This window comes from Aethina tumida, chromosome 2, assembly GCF_024364675.1.
Source record: "Aethina tumida isolate Nest 87 chromosome 2, icAetTumi1.1, whole genome shotgun sequence".
Lineage (NCBI taxonomy): Eukaryota > Metazoa > Arthropoda > Insecta > Coleoptera > Nitidulidae > Aethina > Aethina tumida.
The window spans coordinates 8,699,723-8,726,128 of NC_065436.1; the positions used below are offsets into that span (position 1 = coordinate 8,699,723).

Below are 26,406 nucleotides of genomic sequence, written 5' to 3' on the forward strand. Positions count from 1 at the left end.
ACAGTTTATTCGCAAAATTTTAATCGTACATGTTAACATTTAAATAACAACAGATTCAAAATATTATCTTACATTGCTATATATTATACTACTATATATTCGACCAGTTAAGTAAAGACAAAAATGTACTGAACTGGAACTGGAAAGTATGCGTTTCAGCGCATATCGATATTTGATTGTCAATTGTTAACTTATACTAGATCTACTATATTAGCATTCCCATCTATTTAGGCAGACGGATGACGTCACGGGTTTTATGGTCCCATGACACCAGTTTATCGGTTTTTGCACATCCCCCCATCTGTTTGAGGAGGTGTAGGGGTTCTGGTTTCAGATAGGGCATGCTCCATCCATCGGTTTTGGTATGTTTTTATGAAAATGACTCTCTACAGTAAGCACCGTCTTACTAACACATGACGATCGTGCATTCCCAAGTAAAAGCGTGATTCATGACTAAACACAATGTGATTACACATTCCATACATCAGTCGCTACTTTGGCGCTTATGGTTTACTAGTAGATGTAAATCCAAAAAAGGATGATAAATACCTAGGACAAAAGTCCGTATACGTAATTAAACAGATCAAATACCACTTGGCCTGCCTTCATTGACAAAATATTTATTAGTAATCATCCGCGGTGAACTCATTCTGTCCTTAATGCTGATAATCTAAGATGACGTCTTTGTGACTCTGTGTTAGCTCTGGGTTTCCCGTAACCTCTTGATGTCCCTCTTCTATCCTCTTCTAACTCCTTCTCTAACCTGACCAAACACCGATTTCACGAAAAGTTATAATATTTGGGCACTGTAGGGGAATATTTTATAACTATATATTTGTAATTAGCCTAATTTTATTGAACAGAGAAAAATTAGGAAATACGACAGGAATTTGTACTCAGTCTTCTGCGTTGAGTCCTTACTGTTCGAGTTCCTTCCCAGGTGTAGCTAATACTTTAAGAAATGATTTTTAGTGCCAAAGGATTGAAATCCACGATTTAATTGTCCTAAATCCTACCGAATGCGCCAAATATGTTCTTAAAACTCAAAAACCTTTTCTTTAAATTAAATATAAAAATAGTGTTCAATATGTATTTATAAAGAAAATATTATGTCTAGATACTCCTTCATTCATTTTATTAATAGTTCAAAAAATACATGATTATTAATCAAAAATAATGAGTAATTTAAATTATTAAATTATAAACTGGTGCCTCTTTTGAGTGAAAGTTTTTCAAAACAATGTCTATCTAAGATACAAGTTGGTATAAATTAAGTAAATGCAATAAAGATATGAATGTATAATTCTTGGTAGTGTCCAAATTTATTATTTTCAAATAAACATTGAATTAAAAAATCAAAGAGTATGTTAAAGGGTTTATCTATTTGGAAGTGTTAGAATCTTTTGGAGAAACAAATCTATTGAATACATTTGACAGGATTGTAGAACAATACAGAAAAGACTTAATTAACAAAGCTATTGTCAATTTTTATGCGATTATTTGTCGACCACGACTTCAGATTACATACAATGTTCAATTTAGAGGAGTATTCGTGGAATTATTCACAGAATAACAACAGAAAAGGCGTCATTCTGCAACACGACAAAGCAAGACCATTGGAAAAATTAGTGAATTGAGGTGGGAGGTACTGCTACCCACCACACTCACCCGATATTACACTCTGGGATTTCCATTTATTCCGACCCGTACAACATCTTCTTAGTGTCAACAAGTTTTAAAATTTAAATGATGTCCAAAAGTGCCATCTCGAGATATACTTTTCTCAAAAACCAATTGATTTTTATCGGTCTAGGATTGAAAATTTGCATACTAGATGGCAAAAGGTAATAATCAATAATATTATTCATTAAAAATAAAGGCTTATAATTCTAAAGAAAAATATTAGAAAAATAAAAATTTTGAATATTGATATATGATTTTTAATTTTTTCACAGAATTTGGTATCCACCCATTTCAGTAGTTTAGTTACTACACTATACTTTCTATAAAAAAATTGATTGTATTATTTCTTCAAATTATAATCCTAAACTTGTAGAACAAATAAATCCTAACGCTTCATCTATTGTAAAATATACATTAGTAAGGGACTGGAAGTTGGAGGGCCGACAACTTAAATGACGGCATCTTAGTCAATATTTGGATTTTGCTTACACATATTGAGAGTATAAACTAAATACTGAATTAAAGCAAAATAATACGCAACACCAGGTTGTCCCTGACGTCACCAAGTCTATCTATTCAACTTTATATCTATAGTTATATAGGTAGGTGGTTTGCACTTGGCTGTCTGAACTTATCTCTATCTATGAGATTTAGTTACCACAATCTTTAAAAGACCAAACATAACCAATAATTTTCCAATGTTAATGAATTTGTGAAAATAGGCTTAAAACTTTAAACAACAAAATGGAAGTCATTGTAGCAAATGTTGAACATATAAAATTTGATATAGAAGTAGCTCTCGATGAGCAATTTGGAGCATTACCGCTTCCATTTCCTGGAATGGATAGTAAGCCATAATATATTAGAAACGTCCAATATAATTAACTATCCTTTGTAGAGTCTACTGCTGCTGTATGCCAGTTCTACACCTCAATGATGGGGTGCCAGAAAGGTCCACAGTGCCCATTCCGACATGTTCGTGGAGATAGAACAATTGTATGTAAACATTGGTTGCGAGGGCTTTGCAAAAAAGGAGACCAGTGTGAATTCTTACATGAATATGACATGACGAAAATGCCAGAGTGCTACTTCTACTCAAGATTTAATGCATGCCACAATAAAGAATGTCCCTTTCTTCATATAGATCCAGAAAGTAAAATTAAAGATTGTCCATGGTATGATCGTGGCTTTTGCAGACATGGACCACATTGTCGTCACAGACATGTAAGGAGAGTCCTTTGTACAAATTATTTGGCGGGATTCTGTCCAGATGGTGCTCAGTGTAAATACATGCATCCAAGATTTGAACTTCCGGCACCTCCAGATCAAAACGTTAAGGATCAGAAAAAGGCTCCAGTTATTATTTGTCATTTTTGTGGTGAACATGGACATAAAGCAATACATTGTAATAAGATTGCAGACACAGGTGGTAAAGACACACAAGATGAAAATAATAGAAAACAATATGGAAATGACAATCAATTTGAACAACAAAATGCATTTTTGCAAAAGATGATTCCAAAGAAAATCAAAGATGTTGTGTGCTTTAAATGTGGTACTAAAGGACATTATGCAAATAGGTGTCCAAAAGGTCATTTAGCGTTTTTGTCACAGTCTAAAGTAAATGCTGATAATCAAGGTGAAAATTAATTAAAAGTATTCAGTTTTAAAATAAACAGCAACTGTCAATGATATTTATTCAGGTTCATTAACTATTAATTACTTATTTTTAGCTTTCACTTATTGGTTTTTGTGTATTGAATTATAATTATTATATTATTCATTTATTATTTAATACAGTGTAATTGTTAACTATGTTTAATAGATAATTTTATACAAAATTTTATTGCATTATTGCTTTAAATGCATCCCTTATCTATAATTCTAGATTGTTATATAGAAATGCAAATAACATTACACTGTGTACAGAAAGAAAGGAAAATATTTTTTAAATATATTAGAAAACTTACTAATAGTCAGTAAGTTTGTAGTTAGTCATTTTATTTACTTGCAAGCCAAATTGAAAATTGTGGGGTCTCATATTCCAGGTGGATGTGAAAGGAAAGTTTTTGAAAAAGATTCCATAAATGTGAATTATTTTATTTCTCTGAATTAATATCTAATATATTGTGTCCAGATATGCATGTGATTGTTTGTTTTTTATTTTTATAAATGCAGAACGCAAACCTTCCGTTTATAAATCAAAATTTATACATTTACATTGAATATAAAGATATAAACTCCTTTCTGGACTGAGCACATAGAGATCTAAGTAGATACACGTTATTAAAAATGTATAATATTGCATTTTTTATGTGTTAATTATCTACTACCCCACAGAGATTGAAGCAGCTGTGAGATGAATTTAATTAAAATCAAATAGCTATTTATGATCATAATTTCATTACCTGTTAATTCACTAGATGTAAAATTAATAAACATTAAGGAAATGAGGCAGTTTTGATATATTTTTTATTTTAATTATCTCGGATATGAGACGGTCTACGTTAAAAAAATGTGTCAATTTTACTTCAGTTGATAAGGAAATTTATGTTTTCAATAACAAATATTATATCGTTGGTGCCGTCCATTTTATAAATTTCAGAAAAATATTTTTCTTTAACGATACAAACTGGTGTAAAGAAAGAATGAAAGAAAAAAATTAAACCAAGTTTGTATTTACCATTTATAAATTTCCTTATCTTTTAGTTTATGTTTTATAGAGTTAGAAAAGTATGTACAAAATATTAATAAAATTTTATTTTTTGAACCTTAATTTTATTCACATTCATGAGAATAGTATAATTTATTTAAAATCTTTAATTATAACCTAAATAAAGAAAGATATGTATATGTTACAATATTTAATATTTTCTTAGAGGATAGTTTTCTTAGTGTGTTTACTTACGTAGATAGTTTCAAGCTGTCTAATTAAGAAATATGTATATTGTAAATAATAACACAATTTAATTTTAAGGGTTACATACAAAAATAAATAAGTATTGGGTGTAATTATGAAGTCTTTTTCGTATGAAGGTTAAGATTATTGGTATCTCTCACAAAACTAAAATTTGATAATATATTTTTAGGCTGATTTAGATTTTACTCTTATTCATATAATGTTATGTTATTGGAAATTATTTCGCATCATTGTGTTCTAAGAATTATGACAAAGGAATGTTTATAAATATTTAATTATTAATTTATAATTACTTTTTGTTTTTTCTTACAGGAAATGCTAATACTGATATATTTTACGTAAAATTCTAGTGTCCTAAAATTGATTAAGGGAATTCAAGAGATTGTTAAAAAAACTTAATATTTTCCAACCAAAAATTTTCTTTCCCCTTTTTGTTAAATTTAATTTTATTGGGGCGTTTTACTTAGCATTTATAGTTCTACTTAAGGATTTTGTCAGTTCCAGGGACTAAACAAAAAATATTTATTATATATAAATAAGAAATTTCTTTTTATTTTGTGCAAGAAGTGCGTATAGTGCCTATCTTTTATTTAACATTCAAGAGTATTGGTAACGTTATATATTATAAAATCTATTTAAGAATTAGTTTGTTTATTTTTGGAATGTAATCTGTGTGAAATTTTGGACATCAAATTTTTAAATTTTTTGCCACTAAGAAGATGTTGTATGGACCGGAATAAATGGAAATCGGAGAGTGTAAGGTCGGGTGAGTGTGGTGGGTAGCAGTACCTCCCACCTCAATTCATTAAGTTTTTCCAGTGTCGTGTTGCAGAATGACGCCTTCCCTGTTGTTGTTCTGTTAACAGTTCCGCGAATACTCCTCCAAAAACATAGAAGTGCCTTTTTGGAATGTAAACCCATCTTCGCAATACTTCATGGTGTTTCATTTGGAGAGAGCCACTTCTTTTTGTGTTTTCAATTATCATATAGGACCCATTTCTCGTCCCCAGTGATCAAATGATTAAATTAAAAACGGTTCTATATGGCGTCGTTGAAGTAATACGTCGCATGTGATGGATCGATTGTCTTTGTTCTCTTCAAACAGATCATAGGAGACCCAAATACCTGCTTTGCTTATTTTTTAAATTTGCTGTAAATATTACTTGGTGGTCGATCAAGGTTGGTTAAGGCTGCTTAACAGCTCTAAGGGATCAAAATTACCGGATTTGAAAATCAACTGTTGCGTTACTACCCTTGGAAAACACCGAAAACACACAATGCCAGATATGCTCTACTGGTATTTGGCTGGCCATTTCTCCTCAAATTGCAAAGAATAGTTTAATATTAAATTATTTAGAAGTGATCAAGTCAGTGCCAAAATGCATCCTTTTGGAAATATCAACTCATTAAACTTTACACTTCTGCTTCTAAAAGATACAAATCAAGGTTGATTATAAATTAGCTATTTTCTATAATAAAATTTTTACTTATACCAACAAAAATATCATATTTATCAATCATTATCAGTCACTAATATTTCTATAATTTTTAAACATATTTTAGGAGTTGAGCTGCATTAAGACTAATTGAACATTGTATGTAATCTGTGGTCATGGTCAACAAATAATGGCATTACAATTGGCAATAGCTTGGTTAATTAAGTCCTTCCTACATTGTTCTACAATTCTGTCAAATGTATTCAATAGATTTGTTGTTTCTCCAAAAGATTCTACCACTGCCAAATAGATAAACCCTTTGACGTGCTCTTTGATTTTTTAATATCCTTGTAACACGTATTCGATGTTTATTTGAAAATAATAAATTTGGACACTACCAAGAATTGTACAGAGCGCCACTCGACCCTTTAATTAACTTATTTTGAGGCATATACTAATTTTTCATTAATTCATATCTTTATTGCATTTACTTAATTTATATCAGATTGTATCTTGGATTGACATTGATTTCACTTTTTATTGATAATCACATTTTTTTTGAACTATTATGAAATGAATGATAAATATAATTGTTTCTTGAACGTAAATTGTTGACTTCTTTATAAATAAACAAATAACATAATACATTTTATAGATACATATTGATCATCATTTTTTATGTTTAGTTTAAACAAAACGTTTTCGCAGTCGGTAGGATTTCGGACAATGAAATCGTGGATTTCATTCCTTTGGCACTAAAAATCACTTTTAAAAGTATTAGCTACACCTGCAGCAAGGAATCAACGCAGAAGACTCAGTCCAAGTTCCTGTCATATTTCCTAATTTTTCTCTGTTTAATAAAATTACGCTTAATTGAGACATACAAATTTTATTTAACATTCCACTGTAATAAATTAATTTATGATAATGGTTCCTGATAAAGTAATCGATAATTTTTCAAAGATCACAATAAGGAACACTAGAAATAACAGATAGTTTAAGTATTTTAAAAGTAATACAATCCTTTAATACAATGTTGATAAAAATAGACCAAATAGCTTTATCTTTGCTTACAATTTTCTCAAATAAAGAATATATACAAAATATAGTCAGCAGTGCAGCAGACACAATCCGTTGGCTTAGATTATTGGCCCTAAGGGTCACGATGAGTTGACCGCGGATTACTCGCTTTGCTGTGAAGAGTTATATTCATAACTCTATGGATTTAATGGTATGGGATCAAATCTTCAAAAACAATATCATTAGTCATTGTTTATGTTAGCGTTAATTTGCTTGATCTCGATAACTTCAAGAGGTATATCCGCATCAGTTTATGTAATTTAACGTCTAGGTCAATTTTTTCTTTCGCTTGATAAGTTACGTAAGTACAATTGTAGCAAACTTTTGCTAAAACTATAGAACTATAGAGAAAACTGGTATTTGTTTCGTAATGTTCGTATTTTTAAATAACGTAACGACATTTTTACAAGGAGCTACTTACACTTTTAAATATCTGTATCGTAGAGGAAAATAGTAGTAAGTCCAATTTAGTTATTATCAAGAAAAAGATAAAAATATAATTTTTGAAATCTAAAAGCCCCATTTTATTAACATCTGCACCAGTATAGCGTATAGCTGTTCCCAATCCTAAGATGTGCAAATTTTCATTGCAGGTTTCTTTTTAATGCTTCTTATGATCACACCTTTGATATGATATAGTGTTTGTTACCTTTCACTAAAGTTCCTGACAGTGAATCTTTAAACATGATATCAGAAATCCATATATATTCTTTTCCGTACGTACCTTACTGAAAGCTATTTTATTTGGAACAACAAATTTTACGAATAGACTGAAGGATTGCGACTTCCAAACACAAACCTTCTATCTGGTATCGATAGGTAGATGATACTTTCGTGATATGGAAACATGGTCAAGAAAAACTAGAACAGTTTCTAAAACACCTAAACTCTCAACATAATATCAAATTCACAATGGAATTGGCGAAGGAGATTCAAATACCTTTTTTGGATGTCCTAGAAAGAAGAGTGGGTGAGCATTTAGACCATACATTATACCGAAAATTCTCTCCAACAGAAAAGAAGAAACATTGAATTTTCCATTGGTGCGGTGTTAAGTTAAGGCAAAATTAGGAATGATAGGGGTGCTTATGCTTAAATAGTCTAAAAGAACCAAACTCTTTGGTTAAATGTCACCCCATACTTGAAGAATACGATTATTCTTCAAATTCTGATTGAAAAAAGTTCACAAAACACGACGCAGACGTCCCCTCTCAAATAGTATCAAGTATATCAAACAATCAAATCAATCTGATCAAGATGTAGTAAATCTCCAGTTTTTGTTTCACATTTATAAAAGTATTCAAATTCGGAATTTGGAATCAAATAGAAATATTAAAAATTTACTTATGAAACGAAGTGGGAGGAAGTGGCACATTTAAAAGTGACCAGGAGAACCTAGTAATACATTTTGCTATTGATCATGGACTAGCATAAGAATATATTTTCCCAACTGCAATTGCTTGGATAGTTGAATAATAAATTGCAGTATTTCATCTTGAAGAAAAAGGTGAAAGACAAATCAAGGTTTTTGGAGTTTGTTGTTGCTTTATACCGTAACAGAAAACTTATCTTTAGGTTAAATTATTTTTTTACATGTTACAAGCTATAAAGAAAAAGTGTATGATGAACAAATACTTCAATTGTCTGTTTTGATTCTAAATAATTCAAAGCTATCTTTCACAGCATAAAAAGAGGGAAATACTTCAATGATAAATAAATATCTACTCTCCTTTACAGAAATGAAATTATCACAATCACTAATATTTTCTTTTGAACCTTGGTAGGCGAGATTACATGTAACCTTATTCAGTATCCGTTCTAGAAATTTATATCAAAATTTATGTTCCTCGTGCAATGACTTATGAGATACTACATCGATGGTTTTACCTCCTCATTCGATAAATTATGCCAGAATCTATTTTACATTCATATTTAAGGTGCACGGATATGATAAGTAGATTCATAAAATTATATCACGGAAATCATTTCTGTAAAATTCCGTGTACTTAGAATATTTTAAATTGGATAATGTATCTACAATGTTGGGTACTCAGCTTCAATTCTGCTAAAACTAACTCAATGAGTAAAAAACATTTCAATAATACTTTTGTTGTAACGGATAGCCTGTCTGTCTTTTATTCTATATTAGAGAATACACCTCCTAATTTGATCATTCTGTATAAGATAATAATAAAGTTTCCACAACATTATTTTGTTAATCAGTTTCAAATTGACGTATTGAAAGGACTTTGAAGTGGGAGAGCAAAGATAACAATTTTTAATATTGAAAAAGAGAGAACAAGTACTTGAAGATTGAAACATCGAGTTGGAAGATTATGTTAGTTTTGGAAAAAGTACTGTATCCCATAGAAAGAGATATACGGGGGTAAAAGTAATTTTGATATGTGAGTAGATAAAGAAGAGTGCTTCCCACTCAAGAAGTTAAATTGCTAATACATTTGTAAAATATGTAGTAAATGTTTGCCTTCAAGCGTGGATTGGAACTGATGATTGATGAAGCATTTAGTATTTTACTGTAAGTATAGTGAATATATATTATTTATTTTAATATATTTATGTAATCTGTCTCTCTTTTCGAGACTGTTACGATTCTAAAAATTAATTAATTTTCCCTTTAATCAAAGTTGGTATAGCTTCAGGTTGTTACAGGGACCTCTAACTATTAACCAATGTACCTCTGTAGTAAAATATGTATTAATGAAAACTGGAGCGGGAATATGTACTAGCAAAAGCATTGTTTTGATAAATTGTAGCTGCAGAAATTCCCATTTCTTTGCCGCCAACAAAATTTACAAAAATCTTTTGAGGATTTCAGCACGATTTGATTATTTTTTTTTGATCATCACCTGTGGAATAAAAAAACACAACAATTTTATTATATTTCTTTATTTTATATTAGCTCTTACATATATAAACAACACATTTATGGTTACCATTTTATAATATAACAAAATATTCTTGTTTTGATAAACATTGCTATTTGCCCCTGCACATCGCCAAAAATCTATATAGAAACTAAATACAAACATTAACCACAATATGTTAACAATCATGCTCTGTGGCACATCAATAACATCAATTAATTGTGATAATAATTACCCAATTATAAAATACACTTTGAGATAAATTGTATATTATAATTCAGTAGCCATTAACATAAATCTGACATAGGTACACAACTGAAGCGGTAAGCCAAACAATGGTTTGTTTATACAGAAACCAAGTTCAGCTTAATAATATAAAAATAAGAACATCACATAAACAGATTGTCACTAGCTATTATAAGGGATATGTCCACACATTTATAGTAACATTTAGAAATGTAGAATAGTAGTAGTAATATTAAAGAGGATTGTCATGTTTCAATGTTAGGCCATTGATTATTTAGAACAAGCTAGGAAATACACAAGTCTATTCTTTTGTATCAAAAGTCTCAATCATCGTGTGTTTCTCGTATCATAAAAATATATAGACATGTTTTCATTCAATCTTACGAGAATGGGGTCTGTTACGCTACGGAAGACAGAACCTATAGATCTCACTAACTCGGCTTTTCAGTCAATTTGCGTTGGATATTAATTAGAGAGAATTATTTATTTATGGAGATATATTTAAATTTATTTATTATTTATTAAATACTAAAATAATATATATATCTGTCTCAGTTTTTAATCCGTTTGATCAAAACTTAAACATCACTTTAAAACTTTATTAACCGTTGTCTGAGTAAATATTTTCTGCTCACTAGAAACAATTATGTTTAGTCTAATAATAAGATTATATCGTTTCATATTTATTAATATTATACTATTATTTGAACAATAATGGAATTATGTATTTGAAAAGTATTTAACATATTCACAGTTCTATTTTAAATACATAATTATTTCCATTCATAGGGTTTTCCTTCGTAGTAACTATTTAAAAATTAAAAACAAAAGATTTATTACAAATGTTATAATTTTTAAATGTGGTCTTTTAATATTTTGTAGCGATTCTAAAAATTTATATAATTATATAATGTTTTAAACGATTTAAATGAATGAATTTAAAATTAATAAATTTAAATTATAAAATTTAAAATGTTAAAATTTAAAATTAATAAATTTAAATTTTACCTCTAATATAAATTTCAATGATAATTTTATTAATTTTAAAATTTTTAAATTTAAAATTAATAAATTTAAATGTTAAAATTTAAAATTAATAAATTTAAATGTTAAAATTTAAAATTAATAAATTAAAAATTAATAAATTAAATTTTAAAATTTAAAATTAATAAATTTTAAAACTTTATTTTACCAGTGACATAAATTTCAATAATTTTATTAATTTTAAAATTTAAAATTAATAAACTTAAATATTAAAATTTAAAATTAACAAATTTAAATTTTACCACTGACATAAATTTCAATAATAATTTTATTAATTTTAAAATTTTTAAATTTAAAATTAATAAATTTAAATTTTAAAACTTTATTTTACCAGTGACATAAATTTCAATAATTTTATTAATTTTTTTAAATTTAAAATTAATAAATTTAAATTTTAAAATTAATAAATTTAAATTTTACCACTGACAAAGTTTCAATAATAATTTTATTAATTTTAATTTCGTTCGTAGTAACTATTTAAAAATTGCAAACAAAAGATTTATTACAAATGTTATAATTTTTAAATGTGATCTTCTAATATGTTGTAGTTATTCTAAAAATTTATATAATATATATGTTTTAAACGATTTAAATGCATGAATTTAAAATTAATAAATTTAAATTATAAAATTAAAAAATTTATAATATAAATATTAATATATTTAATAATTTTATTAATTTTAAAATTTTTAAATTTATAATTAATAAATTTAAATTTTAAAACTTTATTTTACCAGTGATGATCAATTTAAATTTTAAAATTGAAAATTAATAAATTTAAATTTTAAAATTTAAAATTAATAAATTTAAATTTTACCCCTGACATAAATTTCAATAATAATATTAATAATTTTAAAATTTTTAAATTTAAAATTAATAAATTTAAATTTTAAAACTATACTTTACCACTGTCATAAGCTTCAATAATTTTATTAGTTTTAAAATTTAAAATTAATAAATTAAATTTTAAAATTTAAAATTTTAAAATTAATATTGAACTTTATGTCAGTGGTTGCTGAATAGCCATCCACCATAAAGTGGTTCTTAACTTCAATAGTAAAGCACAAAACTGAAGAGTGCAAATAACAGGAAAAATGACAAAATAAGAATTGTGTTATATAGTTAACTTTTGCTGTGGTTGGGAGGATATCCTTGATTAAATCTTATTGGATTAAAAAAAAAATAAATAAATCTTTTGTTTTTATTTTGTTTGTATATGATGTTAAATCATTTCTATGAATATGGTGTCGGTGGATACCTTGTTGATATATTTACTCCTTTATGTATACATGCATGTGAGGAAAAGCCCTATACATATATTGTATTAAGTATAATTATATTATTTTATATTTTAATTACAATTTTTTGGTGTATTAGTTATATATTCGTTTTAAATTAGATTATTAAGTAATAAGGAAATGTATTTTAAAAGTCTAAATTGTGCACAAAATATGTTCTTTAGTAGTTATTAATTTTTATACAATAATTTTTAATGGATAATAAAAAATAATGTTCAATTAGTCTTAATGCAGTTCAACTCTTATGATATGATTATAAAATATTGAAATATTAGGGACTGATGGTGTAATTGATAAATAATGAAAATAAAATATTTGTAATAGTGTTTTACAAATTATATATGTCTAAAATTTGAGAAATTGTGTCCTATTGTAATATTTTTTATTCGTGAAAATATCCTCGAACCAGAACAAGTTACTAGAACTATACTAAGAACTAGTAAAGATATATAGAAACAAACACGGTTGTAAATTTTTATCAATCTACTATAAAATGCAAACTTTACTAAATTTTGTCAATCTGGGGTCAAACTTTCCAAATATTTTTTGTCTGCTTGTACCTATTTGTAAGTAGCTAGTAGTCAGAAGATAGTAATTCTAAACATGTGTTTAAAAATATTACTATTGTTATTATGTAACGAACTATTATTTCTTAAATTCATGGTTTTTTTCAATTATAATAATAAAAAAAATATTCGACTATATTATGTTATATCTACAGTTTTATTATTGTGAATATATTTCGACTTGTGATAAAAGAAGATATAGAAATTCGCTGATTTATTTGCAATTTTTAAAAGTAGAACTGTGAGATTTAATAAGTCAATATTTTTGTAGGGATAAGTGAAAATTTTGATATAGAAAATAGCTGATTTATAATAAACCCTTATTTGTATCTTTTAGAAGTAGAAGGGTAAAATTTAATGAGTTGATATTTCCAAAGAGATATGCATTTTATTAATTATTATTATTATAAGTCATAAATTTATATGTACATGATGATTATTAAAATTTTCTCATTATTTAATAATAACCCTGTATATCACTTGAAAAGGATAAGAATAGAGTGATATAGTATGATACATTTCAAAACCTATTATATATCTTCTAATAACTAAGTATTTATATAAAAAAAATATTTAAAAATATAATATTAATAGTCTACTATAAATCAGCAGTCAATAGATAGAAGAAAATGACAGTTAAAAGTGTTTAGTGTGTCCCATTTAGTTAATTTTAAACATTCTAATGCTAATTTCTTTTTATATACATTGGTGTACCTTACCACATGAATTCTTACATTTATTTTACACATTTTATCTAATTGTAAATGGTTTGTAAATCATCATCAAACGTATTAGAGTAATAAAGAAAGTTAATTAAAATAGTTTAAATACGAAACAATCGATTTATAAAATTTTTGGTCCTTATAAATTATTACATGTAGCACAAAAAATTAGTATTTTAATGAATATACATAAATGTTGAATGACAATTTATGACAGTACAATCTTATGTCTAGATTTCATACTGTATATAATAAATTACAATACACACATTTTTTTATTCTTATTATCATCCTACATATATGTAAATATCTATACCGGGTGTAGGAAAAGTAATGAAGCAGCAATAATATTATCTGTTTGTAGGGTAATTATACAACAACCAATAAAACAAATTAAAAGCAAATAATATCATAACATTAATCTTGGATATATAATAAAGGGGACACAACCTCCGCAGTATCCGTTTAGAAGAGGTAGACAAAATATAGTTTTATCATCATCCATGTGGACAGTGTGTAGGTTGTGCACATTCAACATAACATTGAGCTTTAATTGTCTATTTAGCTTTGTTTTTAATATACATACATTTTTTAATCGGCTACATAATAATTGGAACTCAATCTGTTATTCATATTGTAACATTTAATTACTTTTTCAACACACCGTGTACACTAATAAATGTAATTTAATAGGCAACGATGAAGTATGTTAATAACTAGTGAAGTTGTGCATTCGTATTATATAAATTGTTATTATATTTTTAACGTTTTATTATTTAATTTGCTGACTTTGATAAAATTAACGTAGAATTTATTGATTTTATATTAAAATTATATAGTATTTGATAGTTTAATTATGTTTTTAGTGCAATAGTTTTTGATATTTAAATTCATAGATTATTTTAGATCTACATACTCACTAGTTATTATTGAATTCAAAATATAATAAAATAAACAATAAAACTTATATGTCATTTAATCAGAATCTTCTGGTGGATTCATACCATGTCAGGGCGAGTCGTTGGAATCTGATCCCAAGGAATGAATAGGGAACAAAGGATACCACCCCGTGGTTAGATGAGTAAGAGTAAGAGAATCCAAAGTGACTTCTGCCCCTCCAAGCCCCTGATTGTGTTCAAAACCACCTTGTCTCTCCCAAAGCATGACAACCAAACTCCTTCCGAGAACGTCACACGCTTGATACCTTAAAGTTTGACGGAATTGGGGCTCACAGCTGTGGCGTACCACTCTCGTCTTCTTCTTTTGTAGCCATCTTTCGCCATCTCTAAGATAGCATTTCACGTAGGTGTCTGGTGGTGTCTCCCTTATGGCAATGTGACGTGCACATACCACTTCCACTTCTAATTGCCCCTTTGTCATTAGCAGTCCTAGTTTTATTTCTACCGGTTTGGTACTCGATAGTCTATATCCACGTGGCTTAATTTGTCCTGGGCCAAGTCGAGGCGGTGATGTTCTTTCCGGACTCGAAGGTGGGCTATTTTCTTTGGCGATTTCGGTTATTTCCATTACACTGTCCTTTCTGCCTTCTCTTCCTGATACACCACTAGTCGACCCTGATAATACAATTACATGTTATCAATTGTATGATTATGAAACGGATCATTATATAAAGAATAATGGTAAATTGTAACTAAAAGCATCTACTAATTTAACTCTTTATTATCGTTATTGTTAAATATGAGATCTAAATACGTAACTATCATTCATGTGTAATAACATATTTGTCAATTGCAATGTGCACAAAATACAATGGTTTATAAATGAAATACTCTTTCACTCAACTTATTATTGTATAATCAGGATAGTATACGTTTATTATATTATATAATTGTGAAAAAGTTTTTATAAAATAATAATATAAATGTTAAATAAACATACTAATTCAATATTTTCAGCAAATAAATAATAATAATATGATTTATAATTAGACTAAATAACTCATCAAAAATTATTTATTGTTTACTTTTGTTAGTTTATTAAAAAATCTGGAGCTATCCATTTGGGTTTCTATGATCTGGATAAGTCATATTAGATCCAGACTAAATTTGTATTATATTTAAGCCACAAATGTTCTATTTACAAGTTTTAGTAATCTTTTGGTTAATAATTATTAAATTTTAGAATAATTTATATGAAAATTACCACCAGTACAATATACCACAGTAGGTATTACTCTATGAATCTATATTATTCTATTTTAATATGTCTAAAAGTTTTGAGTGCTTATATTACTTGTTTTAAGTCTGTTATTCTATACAGCATATATATGCTGTATTTGATTTATTGTCCTATTGTATAGTTGCCAAATATCACAATAAAACGATGATTATATTTTTGTTATTTAATTAATACATTTCTACATCATCATAATAACTAATTAAGCGTCATAAATCATCTATTTTTGATGAATTAAATTAAAAGGAAAATAGAGTAAAAGTGATTTTTTAAATCATTTTGCAAATTCAAATTCTTTCAAAATTTTGTCAAAATATCAATTTTTATTTAATAAGGAACTCTTTCCTAATAAGTTATATAATCCTATATGTCATATTATCAGTGGCGGTTACTCATATGAGATAAGTGAGGCAGTGCCTCACCTATGGAAATGATTTTATTGACTTAACGTTAATATTAAAAAATATATTTTTAAAATATGATGTTAACTTAATATTTAAACTGAAATAGAAGGGCAATATGTTGTAAAATGGACAATTAAACAAGCATAACAGTTTTATATTAAATATCAATTAACATTATGTGCGTAAGGCACTTCTAAATGTACCTCTTCGTGTCAATTCGTTTCATAAGTAAATCTTGAATATTTTTATTTGTTTCCAACAATCGTTTTACGGATGTCGGATCATCTTCCAATACATCGAACTGAGCTTATATACACCTTTTATTTTATCATTTTTCATCCTCTTTATATATTGACTCTCGTTGCGTTTGCATATTTACTTCTATATTGTGTGAATTGTTAATTCAGCCTTTTTGTAATTCTCTATTTGATCATTTTATATAATATTCTATACAGTATTGATTTATTCTTCACCAAATAAATTGATTTTGGTATCCAAAAATACTTGTTTCAATCCAACATCTTTAACTGCGGTTTAAGGTTGAACTATTGTTTCAATGGTAGGGGAGCTCAGGCGTGCCTCTAGCAAAAGAGATAACTCCAAATATGTTAATGTTAAAAATTACATTTTTTATGATTGTGTGTAGAATATAACTTAATATTTAAACAAATATAGAAGGAAAATTTATTGGAAAACCGACAATTTAAAAAGCAATAACAGTATTGCGTTAAATTTCGATGAAGATTTTGTACACAAGTTCCTTAGAGGTACTTTTAAATGTGCCCCTTCGTATATTTTGAATATTTTTATTTGGTTCCAACATTAGCGCATGCGCCTTAAGGTCGAATTATTGTTTCAATGGTAGGGGAACTGAGGCGTGCTTCTAACCAATGAAATAACTCCAAACACCGACACAAATGAATTTGCCGATTTTTCAGTTTCAAAAGCTACTCTTTTTTTTCATTGCTAATAACACGAAAATCTGTGGACATGTTGGTTTTTTTATTAAATCAATGTGTATTTCCAGTTTAAATCACTATGACAAAATGTTACTATTTTTATTTTTTTACATAGTGTATATATGTATTTTTGCACAACACAATCAACCTAAAGAAATAATGTAAATCTATATACATCTATAAACATTTATTTACACATAGTATTAAGCTAGGAGTGAGACATCACACAAGCACAAGGGATAATTATACTAGCCTCTCAATTACCCAAATTAGTATACAGTATAAAGAAAAGGGGATGTTTCTTGGTAAAGAGGGCAATGCACGTGCTGATTAGTGGATATCTTACCAATTTGCGGCTATAGTTCCGCTAAAAGTATACAGTGTGTAAGAAGAGAAAGGAATATTATTAGAGTACTAATGAGATAATGTAGGTCAAACTTCAAAAACGCAAAAGGAGAAGATGGCAGGCTCTGGCTACCAATGTAAGTGAAGATTTAGGTAGTATGTCACCAGAAAATTGACATAAAAGGGGTAGTAAATATTGAAATTCTAAGACGAATCTTCCTCTATGTATTTTTTGGAATAATTAAAATTTATCTCAAAAGAGTGTGGTGTGAAATGGTACTAAGTGGTATTTTGAATGATAAAAACCTATAGTAAATACATAAATTATTGCAAAATCAATCTTGAAAAAATGTTAAAAATTCGTTTTAGAATTTCAAAAGAAAAGTCACCTTTACTTTATGGTGCATCAATTTTGGGAGAGCTCGTTTAATGTTATCATAACAATATTATAATAAGTTATGAAAGAAATCAAGAAAAAATTAATAAAATTATTTATTAGAAACATTTTTTTAACAATTAAGTGATGGGAAAATGCCAAACACAAAAGCGTTTTAGAAGTTTGCAAGTACTGACTGGAAATGTGAAATGTGCTCTAAAGTAGGAACATTTAACAATTATCTTTTATAGAATCATACTTACTTCTGTGCCTTTTATCTCCAGTTAGACTCATTGTTCTACCCAACTCTCCTTTGACTGCTTTAAGAGATTTAAGTATTTCTTCCGGATCTCTGAGCATGCGGGTACAGCTGCTACGTCTTCTGTCTCGACTATATGATGGGGGAGGTGGGGTAGCCTCTTGTTCCGCTTGTTCTTGTGCAGACTGGAATGACGACCTTCTCGATCCTGGAAGAGACCTAGAAAAATCTTTTCCCAATTGATAAACTTCTACTTCCAGTTGTTCCGATTGAGATGAGCCTCTTCGCGATCCCCAGGCGTGATCTGGATGTAATAAACTGGCGCACTCCCCAATTGAGTCTACGTCATCAGATACGCTTCTCTGATTTCCAAATTCGTTTCTTTTTCCGGAAATGGAACCACGAGGTGAGGTGTGTGGTGATTTGCCTCTAAGTTGTCGAGGATCTTCCAGCCTGCACCAAACAGCTCTGTCGTCTAGAAAGGCTTTTTGTAGATCTACTGAGCATTCACCAAGGAAAGCATGTTCGTTGTGTGGTATTAAGTCCCAAAGAGTTATTTCTAGTATTCTTTCCATTAATTCGTCTCCAGGTACACCTGGGAAACTTAAGTTTGCATTCCAAATCGGGTTTTGACTTGCTGGCGCCACTTCTGTTTGTACACAATGTTCCTCCGTCCTGTAGTATTTCAAATAAAATTAACTTTTAACTTAACAATTATTCTAATAAGTATTTTTTAATAAATTCTTTAGTCGTGCAGCATATTTAACATAATGTAAATCAACGAAGGATTACATTCTTACATGACGAAACACTTTAAATGCGTATATACGTTTTAGCAAAATGTGTAGGGAATCTCAAATTTGGCAGGAGCAAAGAAGGACTTATCTGTTAAGCAAACAAGACGACAACTTACGTCAAAGGCAACAGACATAATCTGGCATAAGCTTCCGGTAGAGAACCGAATCCAAGGCTTTCGTCTCTCGGTGCTAAGTCGTCACCGGCCAACACAGCCACCACTAGCTCCTTTCTTTCATCGTGATACCAGACTTGAATTTGTATTCGCCCTGAGACAGTCCTCTCCCTAGCAAGTTGCTCCTGTAAGTATGATAAATGTGTTTTTATCAGTTTTCTCGATGTCCTTTATAATATAGGATGGAACTGTCCGGCATTATTTTGTCAGCAATGTAATTTAAGGGGTGAAAGGTTTTATTATTCTCTACAAGTTGACAAAATTTAATAAATTCATTTATAAGTTAATAATTTACCTTAATATAATTTCTTTAAGTTTTGTTGGTCTTAATAGAATGGAAGAGAGAAATAGACAATTTATTTACGTCCGAATGGGTAATTCGATGTAGCCTTCCTCCTAAATACTTTTAAATTATATGCTTATAAATAAATATACCAATATATATTTTTTTAAATACAGTTACCAATACAAGAAAGAAAACAACTAAACAAATGTTTGATTTTTATATAGGGTGCTAAAAAGGTGTCACAAACTTTTGGGGGATGAGTCTCCTAAACAGTTCCTTTATCAGTCACGTGTTATATAATATATTTTAGAATCTACTACTGACCTAAAATATGAGGAAAAATTTTATTGAATAAATTCTGCAAAGGATTAGATTCTAAAATACAGAAGATTTTTTATTTCTATAGCATTAGAGTTTTATTTTTAGTGTCTCTTGTTTTTATTCGTAAAAATATAGTATGGAATCAATACTTAAAGTAGGTAATTGTTACTTGGATAAGTAAAATTATGTTCTTTTCTTTTCTATATTTTTAATGTGTAGGATGCTATTGTTCATTCAACAAAAGAGAATCAAGAAAACAACATTAATGTGATAACAAAAAATAAATAATAAAGTCTTTTCAATATATTTTAGATTCTGCTACATCCCCTTAAAGTTTCAGACAATTTTTTAATTATTAATTAGTTCAAACTTAAGTGTTTTTTACTTATTTTATAGTAACTGTTTTTTAGGTTGAAAATATTTAGTTCTCAGAGATTACAATACTAATAATTTAGTAATCTTTATCCAGCATAATATTTAAAAAAATGAAGTTGGGTCAGGTCATTTTTGACACTAACAAATTAAATAATTATCACTAATTATTTAATTTCCTCGATAAATTTTTAAGTTCTTTTTCTTATATCATAGTAGTATAGTAGTATGTATATGCATAGAAGAAAATAAATTATTTTTCAGAAAGGTACCTAACAATATTTTTTGTTAATTAGCAAATGTGTATCACTTGACTTGACTTGATCAGGTGGTGTAACTGAAGTTATTAAAGAATTGCTTATTTGAACCTTACCAGTTTATGTAAAATTTTATCAATGTTTTTAATTATTTTACTGTTATTAATATGTTGCGTCCCTAAGGAATAACTAAAACGATGCAGTAAAAATGCTAAAAACCACTATAAAAAGATACAAAGACACAAAATATGGAATTAAATATGGTGAAGAACATCTAAAATATCTATCTACAACACACACTAAAAATTGCTACGCACACAAAGCGAACACTTATTATGAGGAGTGAAAGACATAAAAATGAAAATAGGCTAGGCGTGCCAGTTGGGACAGATAGCGGGTTTCTCGGGTACCTACTGTAAAGTCCCACGAAGTCCCTGGTTTGACAGTAAAAAAGTGGGAGGGTTAAAGTTTCAAAACAACTTATTATCTTTTCAAGATTTTAATGGACACTGCATATAATATTACATAGAGAGCACCTATATTGGACATCTGTCCCAGCTGACACCCACACAGCAATCTACTAACATAGATACACTAGGGTCCTGTTTCAAAAATTTAATTTTAACAATTGAAACAGAACCGTTACTAAAAACATCACATGAACTCTAAAAATTAATATGCTACATGATATTGTCTTTGTTTATTAACAATTATTAATGGAAATCGAAGTAAGTGGCCGTTACGGTTTTATTCAAATTTTTTATATCTATAAAATGTTTGTTCCCTGTTGCTGATATGTTTTTATACATTAATTTACCTAATAATTTTAACTATATCTACAAATATTTTTGTATTAAAAATTCAATTTATGGCAGACTTTTTTTAATTATAGTTTCACATCAATTTGTCAAATATGCTATTGAAGAGATGGTTTTTAATAATTAAATAAAATTCTTGAATTGTAACATGCAAATAAAGTCGGATAATAATAGTAAGACTGTTGTTATTCAAAATAAAATTCAAAAAAATTAAATTATTAAATATTATTGGCATCATTAACATCATAAAGTAATGAATCAATGTTTATTACTCAAAATAAATTATTATTGTATATATATAAATAATATTCAGCAATATCGATGAAATTGTTCAGTTAGATCAAATACCAAAGAAATAATTAGATTTAAAAAAACCATTTATATATCAAGAATTTCAACATAAAGTAAGTTTTTATATATGATGAAAATTTAGAATAACAAATTCAACCAAAATTAAATAACAAAAATAAAATTTAGAATATTTTATAAGTACACATGCACCACTACATGTAACAATTTACTGCTGTGAAGGAGTTTGAATATATATTATTGATAAAAGGGGAAACGTATAAAGATATATGTTTTGTATATACAGTAGGAAAAGTTTTGACCAGTCTGAATTTAGAGAGAGACATCTTGTTTGACAGAGACAGCATAATTCAGATCCGTAGTGGGATATATACTGTTTCTATCGTATGTGATGTCTCTCTCAACATTCAGATGGATGAGTCACTTTTGGTACTGTTTATATAAGCATTTAATAATATCTTGAGAAAAATAACATAGTTCTACACATATTTGTGAACACGACATTAAATACATAACCATAAAACAAATTAAAAAAAATTAATCGATGAAAAATGAAACTATTTCAGTTCATGGAAATAACCTAATAGAATAGAAAAAATATGAAATTTGTTCTAAAGTAAGTAAGGAAATACTATTAATAATGATTTTTCATTACAGAAACTTAATAGTTAACTGCATTATGTCATTAAGTCATTAGAGATCAATAGAAATATGGTAGAAGGAATTTTTTGTAATATTTTTTGGTTGAGGATATTACTGTAACTGTTAAATAATTTATGTATGTATTTGCTTATTATTAGAAATAAGTTAATTATTAAATTTAAGCTTTCGTTTCAACTAAAAGTTTCATTAAATATCCTAGAATGATATGAAATATATTACATGAATTCTATCTATTTATGAAATGAACTTGGAAATTAATGTTAATCAGAAAACTACCATTTAACAATAAACATACATTTATATTACACATAACGGTCACTTACCCTTTTCCATTTTCTGATTATATCTACACATGTTTATCGAATATCTAACTTATCCAATTTAATATAATATAACTTTCAACACAATGTTACTTGTTTTTGCCAAAGATTAAACATTAAGTAAGTATTTTGTTAGTTGTATCTAAAGCAAATTCAAGTATTCACGTAATTTACTCCAACCCTCTAGGTTCCAAAGTAAAAAAGATTTACAATAAAACACACCGAATAATTAAATAACTAATGTTTTAAGCAGGATGAAGGATTGTCTTTGGAAATTTTGACATGGAGTTAATAGGTTTTTGTAAAGAAGAAAGTTTCAAGAGCTCATGTAGTTACGCACCCCAAATTTCAATATATAATAATAAATAAGATATATTTTTATAAAATAATTATCACCAATACTTTTTTCAATAAATAAAGAAATTGATATGTGTATTTGTTTCTGTATCACTGTACATTACTTTCGTTGGAATTTTTTTAGAAATTGGTTATGTCGTTTTAATTTTTTAATGAGATGTTGTTGAATGTTGTAACGACATCCTATAAAAAATTGAGACAATTATTCTATTTGTAAGATATTATACATATGGATACAGTTTTACTAAGGAAGCTGGACGAATGGCTGACCTTTTTCCTGACCGTTCCCATTTCCAACGTGACTAGTAAAACTGTAACGATTTGTCTGTAGCTTTTGTATCTTTTGTTTGCACAGAAATTGTGCAAGTTGTGAATATTGTAGAATAAAACGGATTCTATTAAGTTAATGTGCGGTATACATTTGTTAAATTTTTATTGTTTATTTTGTTTACTGGGAACGTTTCTGGGGGCAAGAGCAAATAATTGTAATAATTTAAATTTTACAATACTGTTACTTTTTCTGTTATTCTATTTTGTATATACTCCACATTATTATGATAATAGTACTACTGTAGATGTCCCATTTATTGTACAGAACATGACAATGATTACTGTGTTATTAGATATATGTGTTTGATTACATTGTGAAACAAATCATATAAATACTATTATATTACTACGAGGAGAAATTTCAAAATAAAACTTTTGATTTAAAAAAAAAAACAAATCGAATTTAAAAATTATGTTTTTGTTAATTTATAAAATTTCTAATATGGTACATTAAAATTAATTAAATAACCTTGTGAAATTTCTCCTGTGATTAAGTTTTGCTTGATTCAGATAAATATCATTTTTACTATTTCCTAATTAATCTATCTAGTTTTAGTTTGTATTTGCTATTTACATATTAAATACATATTCTTTTTTATCTACATACTTAACCTATTTAGAGCAACCAGCAACACAAATAGTATATTTACTAGATTACCCATTTATAAGCGACTTTTATGGGAGGTAATTCTATTCAAATTTTGTAAGCACTGCGTACTGTATTCTAATTTTAAGTATTAGATGATAGGGGGACTAGATATTAGAGAAAAATGACGGCAAAATGTTCAAATACATGTTACATACACATACTTTTATGTATGTTAATCAAATTTAAATGAAAATAATGTTTATTCATACGAACAAATACATATGTCTGTATGATATATCTTATGTATATATAATATGTATAATATTTTGTGTTTGATCTAGAATTACCCGATGGAATATCACAGAGATATAGAGCAACATATAATAGTTGACAATAATTATATACTTATATTGTAAGCATACAGGCTAAGTCAGAAGAGAAACAAATTTTTGAATGTTTTTACTTTTTTAAATCATTTTTTTATGCAACACTCTTATTGAAGATTTATGATACTATATACATATGTTTGTACAATTAAGTTGTTAAGTATGTTCTAAGTAACTGTCTAGAATTTTTAAAATATCTTATAATTTCGATGTCATTTAACCCTATTTAAATGATGATGAATTTATAAGTATCATTGGGTAACTTATTTCTTGCTTATTACATTCAATAAAGTATCAATTGTTTTCTGTTTCATTGTACTTTCTTGAATGAACAAATTATAGAATAATAGCATCATTAGTGAAAACATGCATTTTATTTATTCTTTTGTTAATTACTAAACCCTTGAAATAATCATGTGTTGTCAATTTTCTTGGTTCTCATAATTGTTATTCACTATTATTATTTCTTAATCTTTAATTTTAGATCTTTGGCTATTTTCGTTTGATATTAAAATCAAGAAGCCACTTTATGATTCAAGTACAAGTATTTATACGAATATGGGAAAAGTATGGGACAGAAAATTTAAATTTGTTTTTAAATTATAAACTAATATTTTAAATAATATCCAGGGAAAAAAAAATTAAGAATAACGGACACAAATACAGATGTAATCTTTGTTATATATGTAATATATATAACTTAAATTTTTATATTTGTTTATAAATACTCTATTGTAATAGAAATGTTAATGTTGTCCAATAGTATCACAAAACTGATGAAGATATTATTGAACTAAAATTTTTCAATGCATTGAGTCTTCCTTGTTTTTAGAAATGAGATTATTGTATTTTTTAATTATAAGTACGAACCCAACTTTCAGAGAAATTTCATACATGAAATGATTAGTTACATATTTTTATAAACAACAAATACAACGTTAACACACGAGTATCCATCAAGAGCCAATAATAGTATTCCAAAATATTAAACACAGTGTCACATATTTCCATTTACCTTTGAATGTCAATAACACACCAGTGGACACAGAATTTTATTCTCTTTTGATATGTATGTGGCAGCACACCCTATAGCTAAAATGAATATTTACAGAGATGTAAGGGTTGTTTGGTGTTTCCGTTTACACTTTTTCACTTTAAATGTCTATAACTTTCTTATTTCAAATGGAACCACCATAAAATTTTCATGTCTTTCGAATATTATTCTCTGATGATATGTTATGACAAATCTAAAATGAATATATATTTACAGAGATAGTATTAATAATAATACTAATAAAACGCTTAGTGTATATATGTATATAAGTAAACCTTTCTGAATATTTTTATGCAAATATCTGTAATACCACAAAAGTAAAATAATAAAGACTTCAAAGAAGAATAAATAATATGGAAATTTTATGGCTATTCAATTTAAAATTATTTTAATATACAATTTTGTATTTTAATACTTGTAATAGTGGAAATATAAACGGACATATGAAACATTTTATTCAACATTTTAGAATTCGATATATTTTTGTTAACGTTTGTACCAAGAATAAGCAATATTAAAAAAAGTTAAATAATTCGAAAACAACTAAAAATAGGTGAATTTAAATGATTTTCAAAACAATAAAGCAAACGTAGAAACATAGCAAAATTTTAGATTGATATTTCTTCTTTTTGTTCCATATAAATGTCCAATAAAACACTGATGATTTTACGCAACAGCCATTGCACTGTATATGTTTATGTTTTTTGTTCAGTAAATTTTTGGTAATCGCCTTTTAATGTATATAAGTATTAGAGTGGAAAAGACAATGGATAAAGGCAGAAAATTATCAGATTAAGGATGGTAAGGATTTAAATGAACCATTGATTAAAATACTTTTCTGCATTCATAAGTAAATTTTATAAAAGTATATAAGTTTTGATTTTACATATTTTTTATACGCGAAATAAAATAATTTATTAATATTTAAAATGCTAAAATGTTGAATGGTGATTTC

General features: G+C 27.5%; 2 protein-coding genes across 2 annotated transcripts in view; one reads left to right on the forward strand and one right to left on the reverse strand.

The window, feature by feature from the left end:
* The first annotated feature begins 2,346 nt into the window (after positions 1 to 2,346).
* LOC109599784 (cleavage and polyadenylation specificity factor subunit 4) lies at positions 2,347 to 4,453 on the forward strand. Its single transcript, XM_020015814.2, has 2 exons — positions 2,347 to 2,530; positions 2,582 to 4,453. Exons 1-2 carry the CDS (start codon positions 2,428 to 2,430, stop codon positions 3,331 to 3,333), a joined length of 855 nt encoding a protein of 284 aa, XP_019871373.1. The 5' UTR covers positions 2,347 to 2,427; the 3' UTR covers positions 3,334 to 4,453.
* A 10,411-nt stretch (positions 4,454 to 14,864) lies between these two features.
* LOC109599771 (regulating synaptic membrane exocytosis protein 2) overlaps positions 14,865 to 26,406 on the reverse strand; it is a 63,144-nt gene continuing 51,602 nt past the window's right edge. Inside the window, exons 10-12 of the mRNA XM_049962646.1 lie at positions 19,333 to 19,514; positions 18,424 to 19,094; positions 14,865 to 15,454 (exon numbers count right to left, since the gene is read on the reverse strand). Coding sequence (XP_049818603.1) covers positions 14,889 to 15,454; positions 18,424 to 19,094; positions 19,333 to 19,514 — 1,419 coding nt within the window. The 3' untranslated portion in view covers positions 14,865 to 14,888. The remainder of the gene's footprint in view (positions 15,455 to 18,423; positions 19,095 to 19,332; positions 19,515 to 26,406) is intronic.

What these genes read in the sequence shown, in the direction of transcription:
- LOC109599784 (XM_020015814.2), top strand. Translation starts at nt 2,428, where the DNA reads ATGGAAGTCATTGTAGCAAATGTTGAACATATAAAATTTGATATAGAA. An exon ending in TCCATTTCCTGGAATGGATA is followed by an intron (nt 2,531 to 2,581) that starts GTAAGCCATAAT and finishes TATCCTTTGTAG; the next exon opens with AGTCTACTGCTGCTGTATGC.